General features: G+C 33.6%; 1 protein-coding gene across 1 annotated transcript; it reads right to left on the bottom strand.

Annotated features, from left to right (window-relative positions):
- Nucleotides 1-5,403: 5,403 nt before the first annotated feature.
- Nucleotides 5,404-9,657, bottom strand: LOC108998206 (sec-independent protein translocase protein TATA, chloroplastic). Its single transcript, XM_018974704.2, has 2 exons — nucleotides 9,189-9,657; nucleotides 5,404-5,767 (listed from the first exon to the last, which is right to left on the bottom strand). Exons 1-2 carry the CDS (start codon nucleotides 9,519-9,521, stop codon nucleotides 5,633-5,635), a joined length of 468 nt encoding a protein of 155 aa, XP_018830249.1. The 5' UTR covers nucleotides 9,522-9,657; the 3' UTR covers nucleotides 5,404-5,632.
- Nucleotides 9,658-15,301: the final 5,644 nt, after the last annotated feature.

Below are 15,301 nucleotides of genomic sequence, written 5' to 3' on the forward strand. Positions count from 1 at the left end.
TTGACTTCCATACAGGAGATGCATTCCACTTAAACCTTCCTTGAAAAGGGTGATGTTTTTTACAATATTTTTCTCTCAAAACTTTCACCCATAAAGAATTTCCATATAGAACACTCCATGCTAGCTTCACTCGAACTGCCTTCTGAAATTGCCCAAAATCCCGGATGCCTAACCCTCCCTTAGAAACTGGTTTAGCAACCTTTTGCCAAGACACCCAATGCTTTTTGCGATGCTCTTCCGTTCTTCCCCATAAAAACCCAGGAAAAATGGAATTAAGCTTCCAAATAACCAGCTTCGGAACATCCATCAATGACATAAGATGAACAGGTAAGCTGGATAACACATGCCTAAGCATTATAATGCGTCCACCAGCCGATAATAGCATACATTTCCATCCATCTAGCTTTACCCGTACTTTCTTTAACAGATCCTCAAAACAGCGTACTCTAATCACTGAAGGAGCTATCTGAATACCCAGATATGTACAAGGGAATTTCCAAGTCCATAACCAGTTATCCTTTGTAGGCTTTTTTCCTTGAATGAGAAATATTCTTTGAAAAATAAATTGCCGACTTACATGTATTTACCTTTTGTCCCGACCACTTGGAATAACATTCAATTATTTCTATGAGCCCTTTCACCGATTTTTTATCTGCTTTTAGAAAGCAAAAGACATCATCAGCATAGATTAAATGAGACACCTGCTTACTCACTCTAGGAATTGCAAGAGGTTTAATTCTCCGAAGATCCACTGCCTGTTTAACCATCCTCGTGAAAACTTCATCTGCTAGAATAAACAAATATGGTGAGAGCGGATCCCCCTTCCGAACTCCTCTAAAAGACTGGAAATACCCTCGATATGTTCCGTTAAGCATCACGAAAAAACTGCAATTCTAAATACAATTCTTTAGAAGGCCAATAAACTTATCAGAAAAACCATAAGCATATAAAGCCTCCCATAGAAAGCTCAACTCCAACCTATCATATGCCTTCATCATATCCAGTTTTAACATAATATTCCCACCTCTAGTCTTTCTGTTAAAGCAACGCAATAATTCCTGCGCCAACAAAGCATTTTCAAAAATACTATGGCCTTTAACAAACGCACCTTGTTCTTCGGAAATAATACTAGGTAATAAAGGCCGAATTCTTTCAACTAAAATTTTTGAAAAACACTTATAAATAACCGAACACAAACTTATTGGACGGAAATTAGCTAAACTGTCTGGATGGTTCGTCTTAGGGATAAGCACCAAAAAAGTAGAAGTATAGTACGGACCCAAAAGACACTCCTGAAAAAAAATTTCTTGACTGCTTTAAGCACATCTGATCCCACAATGTCCCAACAAGAAATGAAAAAATTGGCCCCAAAACCGTCAGGCCCTGAGCTACTATCCTCCAGAATTGACTTCATTGCTTCTAAAGTTTCATCCATAGAAGGTAACTTAACAAGATTGACGTTCTCCTCCTCAGATACAATCGATTTAACCAACTTTTCTATGTCTTCTTTTGCATCGATATGCTCCTCAGACTGCAATAGCTTGTGAAAATAATCAACTACACCATCATGCACGTCAATTGGAGTCTGAAGCACCTGACCACCCTGCAGCTCCATATGTCCAACCCATGCCTTCCGTCTATGATCTCTGAAAACACCATGAAAAAACTTAGTATTCGCATATCCTTCTTTTATCCATTTCACTTTAGCCTTTTGAGCCATGAAAATTTCTTCTCTATGAAGCCAGTCATGCAACCCCTTCCGAGCTTCCTGTAAAAGAATCTCATCATCTGCTTTTCCCATCTCAAGAATCTTTCATTCCAATTAAATAATCCGGTCTTCCCATCGTGAAATATTAGCGAAAATATTCCCAAAGGACGTGCGATTCCACACCTTTAACGATTGCTTCAGACGTTTCAACTTAACAACCAAATTCTGAAGACCATCAAAACTTGTCGGCATCTCCCAGCTCATAACCACTACCTCTCGAAACTGAACATGTGTAGTCCACATTCATTGAAAAAAGAAAGGCCTTGGACCATGAAACTGTCGATCAAGTGAATTCTTTAGATGCAACAAACAATGGTCCGAAGTGCTTCTAGCCAATGTAAACACTTTCGTAAATAGAAAACTCCTCTTTCAAAAGGCTTCCCATTTAACCAATGGGACGGTTCGATCCACACCTCTTTCTAAAGTATGCAACCATGTTTCAATATGAGGATATTTAAGTAAAATAGTGTTATTTTTATAAAAAAAATATCTCTCATTTAAAACATAATTATATAAGAGTAATGTTATATACGTAGAGTACACAAGCGTCATGCAGTCGCTTTGAAAAAGAATAAGATCCACTATTAAAAAATTAATTTTCTTTTCATGTGGTATTTGTTCACTTTTTTTAAAATGATTACACGGCGCTTGCATACTCACGACTGCAACTATCATTTCTCATTATATAAAGGATTATAGAAATAGTTAGGTAGCTATCATTAGGGGTGTAAGGTGGCCAGTCCGGACCGGACCGAAAAAGTATAGGGTCGGTCCCGATCCAGAAAGTTGTAGAATTTCGGTCTTCGGTCCGGTCCCGGGGTGGAGATTTCTCGGACCGGACCGACCGAATTTTTTTTTTTTTAATTTTATAAATATATTATTTAATATAATAATTGTAAAATAAATTATGTAATTTTCATCTAACCTATCCCCATTTAGAATATAAAATTTTAAATATGTAATTACAAATTAATATTATATTAATCATATGTTATCAGTTAACCTATCAATTCATAATTAACTAGTGTGTGACCACCATCATCTATGAGAGTCTAAGACTATGACCTAAGTTGCAACTTGCAAGTAAATATAAAGCATGTATGGATGTATGGAATCATGGATAATTAAATTATTTATGCTTATTAGTTATTGCTTCATATACAAAATGTAAAAAATTGTAAATAGCTCATTATAATTTATGCATTAACATAGAACTATCATAAATTATAATACATTAATATACTCTAAGTTAGTAACAAATAACAATTAACATCATCAATATAATTATATAATTATAAATTGATAACTAAACTAAATCACTATGTCTATAATGCTATAACTATAGTCTATAATTATAAAGAAATCACTATAAGTCTATTATCTATAAGACTATAAGTTATAACTATATATAGTATTAAATTATTAATATCACTATGACTAATGACTAATGACTATAAGTTTATAATTAATACTAATATATAACTATACTAGTAGTATAATATTAATACTATTATATAGTCTAATATATTATATAACTATACTAAATCACTATAAGTTTATAACTAATACTAATATATAACTATACTACTAGTGTAATATTAATACTATTATATAGTCTAATATATTATATAGCTATACTAAATCACTAAGTTTATAACTAATACTAATATATAAGTATACTAATAGTATAATATTAATACTATTATAATGTCTAATATATTATATAGCTAAATTAAATCACCAAGTTTATAACTAATACGAATATATAACTATAGTCTAATATTAAATATAGTTATACTAATATATAAGTTTATAACTAATACTAATACTAATCACTATAACTAATCACTATAGTCTATTAAAAACTTAAATGTATTACAAATATATATAAATTATAATTATCAATTTTTCAAACCATAAATTTTTTTTTTAATTATCATTTAAAAAAATAAACACATTTGATAATTTGTTATTAATACTTGTTAATATTCTATAAATTAACAATATTTTATATATATCTTCATCTAACCTATCACTATTAACAATATAAAATTTTAAATATGTTATTAACACTTGTTAATATTCTATGAATTAACTAATATATAATATCAATTAGTTAATTATATAGTAATTATATAAATTAATAATGTAATTTTCATTTAATTTATTATCATTGACCATATAAAATATTTTTTTATTGAATTTGTTACATAATCTACGTTAATAAGTCACTTAATTTAATTTAGTATTTTAAATAATTTTTTTTATTAATTGATTTTTTTTTAAAAAAAAAAAAAGACCGAACCAGACCGGACAATATTCGGTCCATCACCGGACCAGACCGGACAGGACCGAACCTACCGGTTTACACCCCTAGCTATCATTTTCTTTTCATCAATTCTACCTGTCTAGAATTCAAGGGCTAAATGAACTCCATCTTTTAATTAAAGAGTGTTTTATATTTGCACACCCAACTAACAAACCGAACAAATACGATGTGAATGTGGGTATTCGTTATAAGTCACCTTTAACTTTTAATAATTTATTTTTACTAAATTTTAACATGAACAATGATTTAATATATTATCCGAACAGAGATTCCAAATTCAGATTTTGATTATTTATTTAAATATTTCACATATTTTACGGATGATGATAAGTCTTTTAATCATGTTTATATGGACTTGATTACGGTTGGTGTTGCATGTTTTTTGCCACACTAATTAGTAAGATTTTAGGATTCAAGCTCCTAATTTCCTCTACACTTTTGGGTAATAGTCAAATGGTGTAATCTCATGACATCGTATTATTTTATGGAAAAATTATACTCATCATCTTCACACCATACACCAAACATAATTTTTTAATTTTTTAATTTTTTTCTCTTACCAAATGTATAGTGTATGGATTATGAGTAGAAAAACTCAATTAGTTTAAGAAGAATAAAAAGAAATATATATATATATATATATATATATATATATATATATATATATATGGTGTGTGGTATATAGAAATGATGAGTAAAAAAACTCGATTTTAAAACAATATGTCGTTCAAAGGCTAAAAAAATATAGGAAGTTATTTTAGTGATGGGTTGTTGCCTATTGTTTTTTGTGTAATTGATATAAAAGAAATGATCATACAACCATTTTTACGATTCATTACACAACCATGATTTGTATGATTACTCCCTTGTTAATAATGAATCTTTGACGATGGTTAGCCCATTAAACACTTAGTAAGGATGTTATCACAAAAGAGACCCTATGAACTATCATATGGATCCCAATCACACCATCAAAATATGATTTGGATTCAGAAATGAGATAAGATAATTTTAAATGAAATATAAAAGTTAAAAAAATTTTATTAAAATATTATTATCATTTTAAGATTTAAAAAAGTTAAATTGTTTATTATATTCTGTGTGAGAATTTAATAAAATTATAACAATGAAATGAGATGAGATGAAACACTTTTTAAATCCAAACGAGACTTAAGTAAAATAATCACATTATTGCACTTCATATTTTACACTACATTTTCCTCCACAATTTCTTTTTTCCTTTTTTAATATAGTGGCCCATATAGCCATGGTCCTCCATGGAATACAAAAATTTTGGAATTAATACTTGATGATCCTTGAGCACTTACTTTCAAATTACTACTAAAGAAAAATCGTTTTGACCATTGCAAAGCTCTAAATGGCCGTCTTGAAAACTCTAAGCGACCATGATCTTAATCATGAAGGCAATTCCTCACAAAACTGATCTACATTATTAATGAACAAGTTATTAAAACCCATCAGTACAACAATTGAACAACGATACAATCTATTATCTAAATGACATTTCTACAACATCATACATTCTCTTTTGAGCTTGAAACCTTGATATCTTGTTTCTCCTCTTCACTCAAGGATGCAGGTTTCTCTGTGGGAGCCTCTATTGTGGAATCGGGTTCCTTTTTAAGCTCGGACTCAAACTCTTTTGCTGCCTGAAAAAATGAAAGGCAAATCAAATACTTCCATATGTAACAACATTTTTAACAAGCACTTGATGCTTCTAAAGATTCCATCAATTTGTAGCACATATTACAAGTAGTAAAATGGTTGATTCCACCAATTTTAAGCTTTGACAAAGAAATGACTGTTGAGCCGTATACTTTTAATGGGAAACCCTCCTAAATGATCCGGTTCTTATTCTCTTTCTTCTTCCACCGCCTTCTTGCAAATAAGGCTATCAATGCAGGAGACCCAGAACAATCACGCAATAATCTGTCAGACAGCTCCATCTATTTATATCAAAAAGTGGGATTTGAAGGAAAAGGTCGAGCATTTATACAAGAGTTCTTCTACTTGTAAGTCAGTGTGGAGTATAACCTTCACACAGCTGATGGTAGAATTGATTTGCAATAGAAGTTTAAATTTAAACTCTTTTACAAATCAAATCCAGCCATATCAACAGTGTAGAGGGTGTGTCCTCCACATTGGCTAGCAAATATATTTTTTCTTTGTACAGAGGCTATAAGGGTCCTTTCTCTATGCCAATGCTCTCAGGAGCAGTAGAACCACGACCAATGCAAGATAAATATGTATGATTCTTTTCTTGTGTAAGAACTACTTTAAGTTTGATACAAAATTACCTATACGATCTGAGAGGAACCAACTTGCATATAGAGGCTACAGTAAGCATGCAAGTTTTTATGCTCACCTTCAACAACTCTTACTCATTAACTACAGCACTGTAAATTGCTAAAAAGTATTTGGGAGGTAGGCCCCTAAACTGTAATTGGAACCTTACCTTGGAGGTAGATTGAAAGATACGACTATATGATTAGCTCATATGGGTCTATGAGCAAATAGTTTAGTACCAGATAGGGGCCTTGAAATGGGGGATAGGCTATGGATGCTTCATATTATAGCAGGTTGGAGCACCATGAAGTGGGCGGTTAAATAAAAAGATCTTGTCCAGATGTTGCAGACAGGATGAGCATTAGTTTATATATTTGAACATTAAAATAAGATGATGATGATGATGATAGCCCTTTTGTGCACCCAAAACTATCACTTTTGTCGCATCATATACTGAAATTATCACAAAAACTACCATGTGCACTCTCATTAAGATTTGAATGTTAAAATACACAAAAAAGCTTTATGATCAGATCTTAAGGAGGCAGCACGTTAGCTTGAGAGGTGTGGACTTGGAAGGTGGATTTCTATCTGGCTTTTGTAGTAGGGGACACAATTGAGATGACCCACCTCCTATTTGTGAATGATACTCTTGTATTATGTGGCACTAGTCACAATCACATTTAAGCTTTGCCGGCTCTTCTACTTTTTTTTTGAAGCAGCATCGAGATTGAAAGCGAATCTCGCCAAGTCAAAATTAGTTCCAGTTGGAAATGTTCCAGGTGTTTTAAGCTTTGCCAACATTTTGGGGTTTCAAGTCTCAGTCCATTTGGGACCAAGGCCCCCCTAAAAGTTTCTTTTTTTGTATGGACAGCTTTATTAGGGAAGATTGTCACCTTAGATAATCTACGGAAACGCCAACTCATTGTGTTGGATTGGTGTTATATGTGCAAGAACAGTGGGGAGTCAGTGGATCATTTATTACTGCATTGTGACATAGCCATGAGTTTGTGGAATGATATATTTGCTAGAGCAGGGCTCCATTGGGTGATGCCACGAAGGGTTGTGGATTTTTTGGCCAGCTGGCAAGGCATCCAAGGTACCACTCAAATTGCAGCTATGTGGAAGATGATATGGATCTGTCTATGGTGGTGCATATGGATTGAGAGGAATGGTCGAAGTTTTGAGAACTGTGAATGGACAATGGACAAAATTAGAACTTTATTTTTTCATGCTACTCCATTGATCGAGTATAATAGAGTTTTATGGCATGAACGTACATGATTTCCTTGTATCTTAATCTTTTGTCACTCATGCACAGGTGTTGCTCTTGTCTATGTCCAATGTACTTGGCTTCACCTATTTTAATAAAATTCTTATTTACTAACCAAAAAGTTTGGGAGCAAAATTTAATTTCTCCACATAATAAATTCAATTAAACTGCACCGATAAAAATAAATAAACTCAACTAAATTGCTAAATCACAGTCTATATTACTTAAACCCTTCTCTTTAACCTACCATGCCCACATCAGCACAACATGACATAAGGATATGGCAACCAGACATTACCTGACACATACTATCATCTGAAACTGTTACTTGACTATTACTCTTGACCACTCAAGTCTATACAACATAGGGCACAGCTGAATCCAGATACAAACTACTAATGCAAAGTGGGTTATAGTCATCCTGTATTGCTTTCAATGGTGCAGAAGTCATTGATGGTATAGGAATCATCTAACTCCAGTCCTTCCTTATTCTAAATTATTTTAAAGAAATGAATGTCATTGGATAGTACAATAGTCATCCAACTCTAGTCCTTCCTTACACTTGAAGTCCTCTAAAACTCGGAACAGGAGGGTCCCTAGCAAGGCAAATCTTCTGTTGTGGTCAGCGGTCTTTCATAGAAACGTTACCCATACCACTTGCAGTGTAAAATTAAATCAATACTGTTTCTAACAGGCAGTATCGATGAATAAGCTCAAATAACGGAGATACAGCTGCTAACAAACAAAGTTAGTTTGACAGCTTTTACTCATGGCTGGTCTTTTGTCTTAACATCTAATATCCAACAAAAACATTGCTAATAATTAATTCCAGATGACAATAACTAAAATGAAACTACTCCAAACACCACAACAGAATAGCACCACCGTTCTAAAGAATTCATGCAACCAAAATTAAACTGCAATCACATAAATAAATTCAAATCCTACTTTCAGTAATACATTAGAAATTGAAACAGAGATACGAAAAAATAAACTCAGATCATACTTTAAATAATACATTAGAAATTGAAAGAAAGATATGAAAACAGTAATTCCAAATGATAGTATTCCAATTATGTCAAATTTCGGACATTGACAAGACATTGTCTTTAATTATAAAGTTCTCATTCTTCGATATCTACAAGACCAGAGACTTCCACCCAATTAATCAATCAAAGCTCCTAAGTCAATTCAATTCCCATATCATTGAGAACAAAACCAAGTTTACAAATACGTCTCGAAATTTCTTTTCTTTAATTCAGTCTCCCTTTTCCTCTCAATCCAACCCCAACACAAGTACCAATCTTTCTTCAATTCAATAGTCATTACTTTGGAAACCAAAACAACCAACAGTAACAAAAGAAAGCACATTTTATCTATACCGATTCCTCAACTCACAAATTCATTTGGCTCAGTCAAACAAGAATTCTTCATTTTCTTCCAATTTTCCACGAACCCAAATTCTCATTTAATTATCAAAAGAAATGATAGACCCAACATGATTCACAAACCTGTTGGAAGCTCTTGACAGTCTTGCCAATACTCTTTCCCACCTCAGGCAACTTCTTGGGCCCAAAAACCAAAGCTACGACTCCGGCAATAACCACCAGCTCGGGCACGCCAAGACCAAACAAAGCGTTGCAGGTGAGACCCTTCTTAGCCGGATCAGTTCTGGTCCTGGTTCTGGACGCAACCAGAGCGTTACTTTTGTGCTTGGTTTTGTTCAAGAAAGTGGAGGTGGCAAAATTGGTGAGAAAGGTGGAGTTGGAAGAAGAGAAAGGGAGAGAAGGTGGAGGCATTCTTGAAGTGGAAGAGAAACATAGAGTTACAGAAGAGACCTCCATGGTTTCTGGGTTGTGGGTTTTGGAGCTCTCTCGGTCGGGGAAGATGGGTGATAAGGAGGGTAGGGTGGGGAAGTTTTGAAACCTTGACCAAGATATCCCGTGTTTGGACTCTAGACCATGGATGGGCGGCGTGAGTTCGAGTTTTCATGATTGCACGATAGGAAATTATAAAAAAGAAAAAATTACTAATTGATAAATAGTCCAATTTTAGTAATCTATAAAATTTAAAAGATAATGCTATAGCGACAGTTGGGTGCTTCCGCTTGGCTCTTTATATGTTTTTTTTTTTTTTTTTTTTGATTTTTTTTATATAGATTTTTTTAATACTTTTTAATATTTTTAAAAAATAAAAAAAATTCATAATATTATTAAAAAATACTTCTTTAATAACGAAGTACAAAAAACTAAAAAAATATTTGTCTTCCCACTAGGTTTAATAAACAAAATATTAATCATTAAAAAAAAGTATGATTAAGAAAATATTTTTTAATGATATTGTAATTTTTTTTACTTTTTAAAAATATTTAATAGTGTTAAAAAATCTATATAAAAAAACTAAAAACAAACACACATAAAAGAGCTAGCGGGAGCTTCTAGCGGTGGCTCAAGCATTTTCCAAATTTAAATCTGTTTTTATTTTTTTAATTTCAAATTTCAATTCAAAACATTGCTAACGAGTCTTTAAATACTTTTTATTTTTTATTAACCACCTTTCCTACTGTTTTTGAATAGTTTCTTATTTTCATGATATTTAAGAGAAAAAGGCATTTCTATTTCTTTCTTTTTTCAGTTTGGAACAAATTATTCCTCAACATAATCTGTTAGTAAATCGGCCGCAAAAATTTACACAAAACCAATGCCAAACCAGTAACCCCCGACATGCTATAGTATTTCTTTGTTGCTTATCATCTCATGACCTAAGTTGTTGTCTTGTACTAGTTGGGTAAGGTGGATTTTATTAGAACCTGGCTCAAGTTAGATAAATCACTAGGTTTGATTATTTTCATTGAGGTAAATAGAAAATATTAAGGTTTCGGTTAAGATTAGTGCTTAGGTTTCTTGAGGTTTAAACTTGGGAATTAAACCAAGAGAATAGCATACGACCAACTAGGCTTAAACTGTGATCCATCAACCCCAGAAAGAACCCAGACTGAGTTTGGGAACCTTAGACCCGTATCTCCCTTGACCCGACCTGGTTGGCTGTAAAATCCCTAAGAGCCGCTTGGCACACACTTTGATGTCCTAGGTTTCTATGCCACAACCCTCCTCCTCCAAACCACTCTCTATATCTCTTGTTTGACCACCACACCTTCAACTCTTCCACGTCATGCGCCACTCTTTGTTGTCGGTAAGTTTCTTTGCTACACCCACACTGCATGCACACATGCATTGGGATGAGTTGTTGCATGCACCATGCACTCACACACACATCCTGTTTCGCGCACACACTCAACCACCACCATCACGGTACCATGTTTTCTAATCGCATATGTCATATGTCACAGCCACCGAGGTTCGATGGAGTTGCCCTTAAACAATCCATAAGTCACACCGAATTAAGGTTTCAAAACCCTATCTCTCTCGAACTCTACCCTTCAGGTGTTTTTGGATTGCCTAGGTATATACTCTTTTCTCTTCACTATATGCATTAAATCCATAAGCATCTCATGGCATAGTAGGGTAAACCGAATGGAGAGATTTCACTTGGGATTAGAATTTAACTAAGTACATTCTTGACGTGCATGAAGGTGTGATTATGTAAAGTCTATTAGTGTTGAGAGTTCGATAATTTAGGAGTGAAACGTTTGTAGGTAGAAAGTGTTGATTTTTTGGAAGTGTTTAGGAGAGGGTACCTACCTTAGGTAAGTTATTTTGAATGGTCGATATTGCATGTGCCATGGGAGTAGTTTCAAACTATAGAATGATATTATTTAGGGTTTGTAAACTAAGGGACATAAGGGAGTAAGGTTTGAATTGAGTAGTGTTACATGGGTAGGAGATCGAGGTTTACTGTTGTTTTGAGTGAGGGGAAGCTAGGTTAAATTGTGTAAGAGTTGGGCGAGGTTAGGAGAGCAATGTATTAAGTTGAAACCTTGCCGAGCAATGTATTAAGTTGGCGAGGTTAGGCGAGCAATTTATTAAGGTGGGCAAAGTTAGGCGAGCAATGTATTAAGCCGGGCGAAGTTAGGCAAGCATTATATTAAGCGAACGAGGTTAGGTGAGCAATGCATTAAGAGGGTGAGGTTAGGCGAGCGTGTTAAGAGAGCGAGGTTAGGCGAGCAATGTGTTAAGAGGGTGAGATTAGGTGAGCAATATATTAAGTGAGCAAGGTACTAGGAGAGCAATGTACTTCATGAGCACAGTGTTAGACAAGCAAAGTGAGCAAGGAAAGAGTAGTAGCAGAGGAACTTAGATATCCTGAGGTTTCATGCATGAAGCGTATTATGCATCGTGTCTAACAATTAAGAATGTCTATACCATTGCTTATATATTATAGGTTCAGTTTAAAGTTTAAAGACACACTATTAGCATAATTTACACAAGGGTAGAGGTAAGTGACTATGATCATATTCTTCTACACATCACTTTATGTAAACGGTAAGGTCTCTTTTCACAATTGTATATAGGCAATAAATGCTCGTAAATGTATATATGTATGCATTAGCCATTATTGATAGCCCTTTTTTATGAACCCTATTTATGTTAAAGGAAGTTTCATATGATTTTAGAACTGCATGGATAATGGCGTAACCGAGTATTATGTAGTATGATTATACATTTTAAAGAATGAAAAACGAGGTAAGATAAGTTTAAAGAAAAGAAAAGAAAATGGGTCATATGACAATGAGAACTGTACCATGAGGTTGGGATGGATTGCAACATCGGAATGCATCATTGGCAATACACCTAGTGATAACTCATTTCTGAGGTTCGATTTTTATCTGCTAGCTATGGGAAGAACCATCAATCGCAAGGTCGCCAGCCCTAAAATATAGGGGTTAGCAGTGTGTAAGGCCATTAAGGATGAGGTTAAGGAAATGAATGATTAATGTTTTGAGGTTGAGGAAATGAATGTTTTTCTTTGATATTTTGAGGTAAATGTTTTATGTATGATTAAAGGTAATGTTTTTCAAGAATGTTAATATTAATTGAAACCCTAGATTGTTAATATGTTTACTATATGATATGGTTCTTACTGAGTATTCGGCTCATTTAAGCTATTTTTATATTTTTCCACCTCAGGTGAGGAAGTTTATGATGGTACTGCAAGTGAGGATGTTGTCCAAGGGGTTGACATTGACAATGAAGCTTGAGGCACCGAGAAGGAATTTGATCTTATCTTTGCAATTCCAATGATTTATTTTCTATATCCTGTAATTTGTAGCTCATGACAATTTATTTTCATTTTTAGTATGTGCTATCGAATAAATATTTATCTTTGAGAGAGTTCTTTTTATAAAGCATTCTAAATTCTTTTATAAATGTATTGAATCTTTTATATATGGTGCAAACGATAAAACGTTTTAAGATTAGTAACATTTAGTTCCTCTAGGTTTACAAACCTATAGGGCCAGGATGTTACACAACCACCTTAAACCCTAAATAGGCCATTGCGCCTCCTAAAAAATGAAATAAAATAGATAGCTCGTTATCTTGCACAACTACATGTCAATAAGGCATTGCTCACACTGTTTCTTAAAATATAACATCAAAAGAGCATTATGATGACCTTAAGAAAAGGGTATTACAAATGCATATATGAACTTGGCGGATGAGTATTTAGATTTCACCTCTTATTCTAACCTATTTATGTATCAACTCTTAGAATTTTTAAATTTATCAATATATCTTATTAATTCATGTATCATCATTTCATATTCATTATCATTCCATGCTTATAAAAGGATGTATCGAGAATGATTTGTAATATACAAGAAATTTGGGGTGAATAATATTGAGTTCCTAAAGGGCTATTTATTTATTTGTATTATTGCAAATATTCCATGCTTATATCTTACTCTGCCCCTCAAGTTGACAGATCTGCTTGTCCACTCAACATGGCAAAGTTAAAAAAGAAATAAACAAAATTATTCATTTTTAACAATAGTATGTTACACCTCCATTTTCATCCCTCCTCCACATCTATATGAGTTTGAAAAAACCGATTAAATTTTGTTTTCTGTTCTTTTTCTTCTTTTATGACTCAAAAATATCTGTCAAGCGTGCCATAGTTAATTTAAGGAATTTGCAGCCTGCACAGTAATTGAGATAGGATATTAAGAAGAGGCGGCACCCATTTTGAGATGAAAAATTCTTCTTGCAGTCCGGGACTTCAGCGTACTCCCTATGTGGCAAAAACTCACCGTTTCACTTAAATTGTACACGACGTCGATTGGACAACAAAAATGAAGAGCTGTGAAATGAAGAGTTTCTTAAACCTTTTTACCCTTTCCCTTTTCCCTTTTTCCCCTTCAAGAGACTCAACTCCCAAACTCCCTCCTTCTCCTTCCACTTGAGCTTCGTCGTCCCCTTCCTTTATGCCAACAGGTTAATGCAACACTGTCCCTCTCACAGATATAAGTCTCGTCGCTCCCTCTTACAAAGGTATTGATATTTTCTCGAATGTGCTTCTTCGAAAAATGAACAAATTCTTGAACAATCTGTACGATATGGGTATTGATTTGGTTAGTTCTTTCTTGGAGGTGGGTTTTCTATAGGGTATTGATTTGGTTAGTTGTTTCTTGGACTTGGGTTTTCTAGAGGATATTGATTGGGTTAGTTCTTTCTAGGACGTGCGTTTTCTATGCGATTTATATATCAATTATCACTTTGTTTCTTAATTATAGTAATTATCTTTCTATACTTGGCACCTCAACTCCATTAAATTGCCATTGAATTTGTCCTTAAATTTGGGAGAACAACATAGTGCTGACAATTAAATAAGGCTATTTGGATTGGTTTTAAATTGATAAAAATAGGAACTGAATTCGATAAGTAAATGGGCCTTATATATTTGTCGAATGGGAGCAGGAGAAGCCAATTTAATGTAAAAGAATCTGCCAGTTTTTAAGTTTGAACAAAGTTTACTCACCAAACAATTTGTAGTAGCATCAACTTCAAATTTAGAAAAAGAAAAAAATGTTTAAAGAGAATTAGACACTTACAGAAATAGATACACTCACGCAATTTTGTTTTCTTTGATGGATGACACAATCCAAATTATCTAAAAGAGAGCTGCCAACAAAAGGATAGGGGAAAACCAAGTATCAATTGCATGTTCAAGTTTTTTTTTTTTTAAGAAAGTTGCAGTTTCGGTATATCCTAGTCCAAATTGATTGTTCCCCACTTGTACATGCAAGTTTTGGCACCAGCATGCACTAATCACTTTAGATATGCTGGTAGCCTCAATGTATGCCAGAATTTAGAATGAAGTGAATGAAAAAAAAATGTTGCATTTTTTATCTATTATAAGGAAGGATGCAGGAAATATATAAAGATATGTTATAATTTTGGAGCAGGTTTTTATCTGTTTGGAACTTGTAATTAAATGGAACTTGAGATTGTTTGTAGAAAGTAGAGTGGGTAGGTGCAGGACTCATTGTTTGTAGGGTTGTGTTGTGTATGTTGATTTACATATTGACATGCTTTAGTGGATTATGACTGGTGTTATTGAATAGGTGCTAGCCTCACTAAATTGCAAAGTGCCAAAAAAGTTGTTTTGGTTCAGTTATTGTAAGACAGTTTTGAGGGTAAACTGACCTATTACAATTACACACACA

Source organism: Juglans regia, chromosome 8 (assembly GCF_001411555.2).
Source record: "Juglans regia cultivar Chandler chromosome 8, Walnut 2.0, whole genome shotgun sequence".
NCBI lineage: Eukaryota > Viridiplantae > Streptophyta > Magnoliopsida > Fagales > Juglandaceae > Juglans > Juglans regia.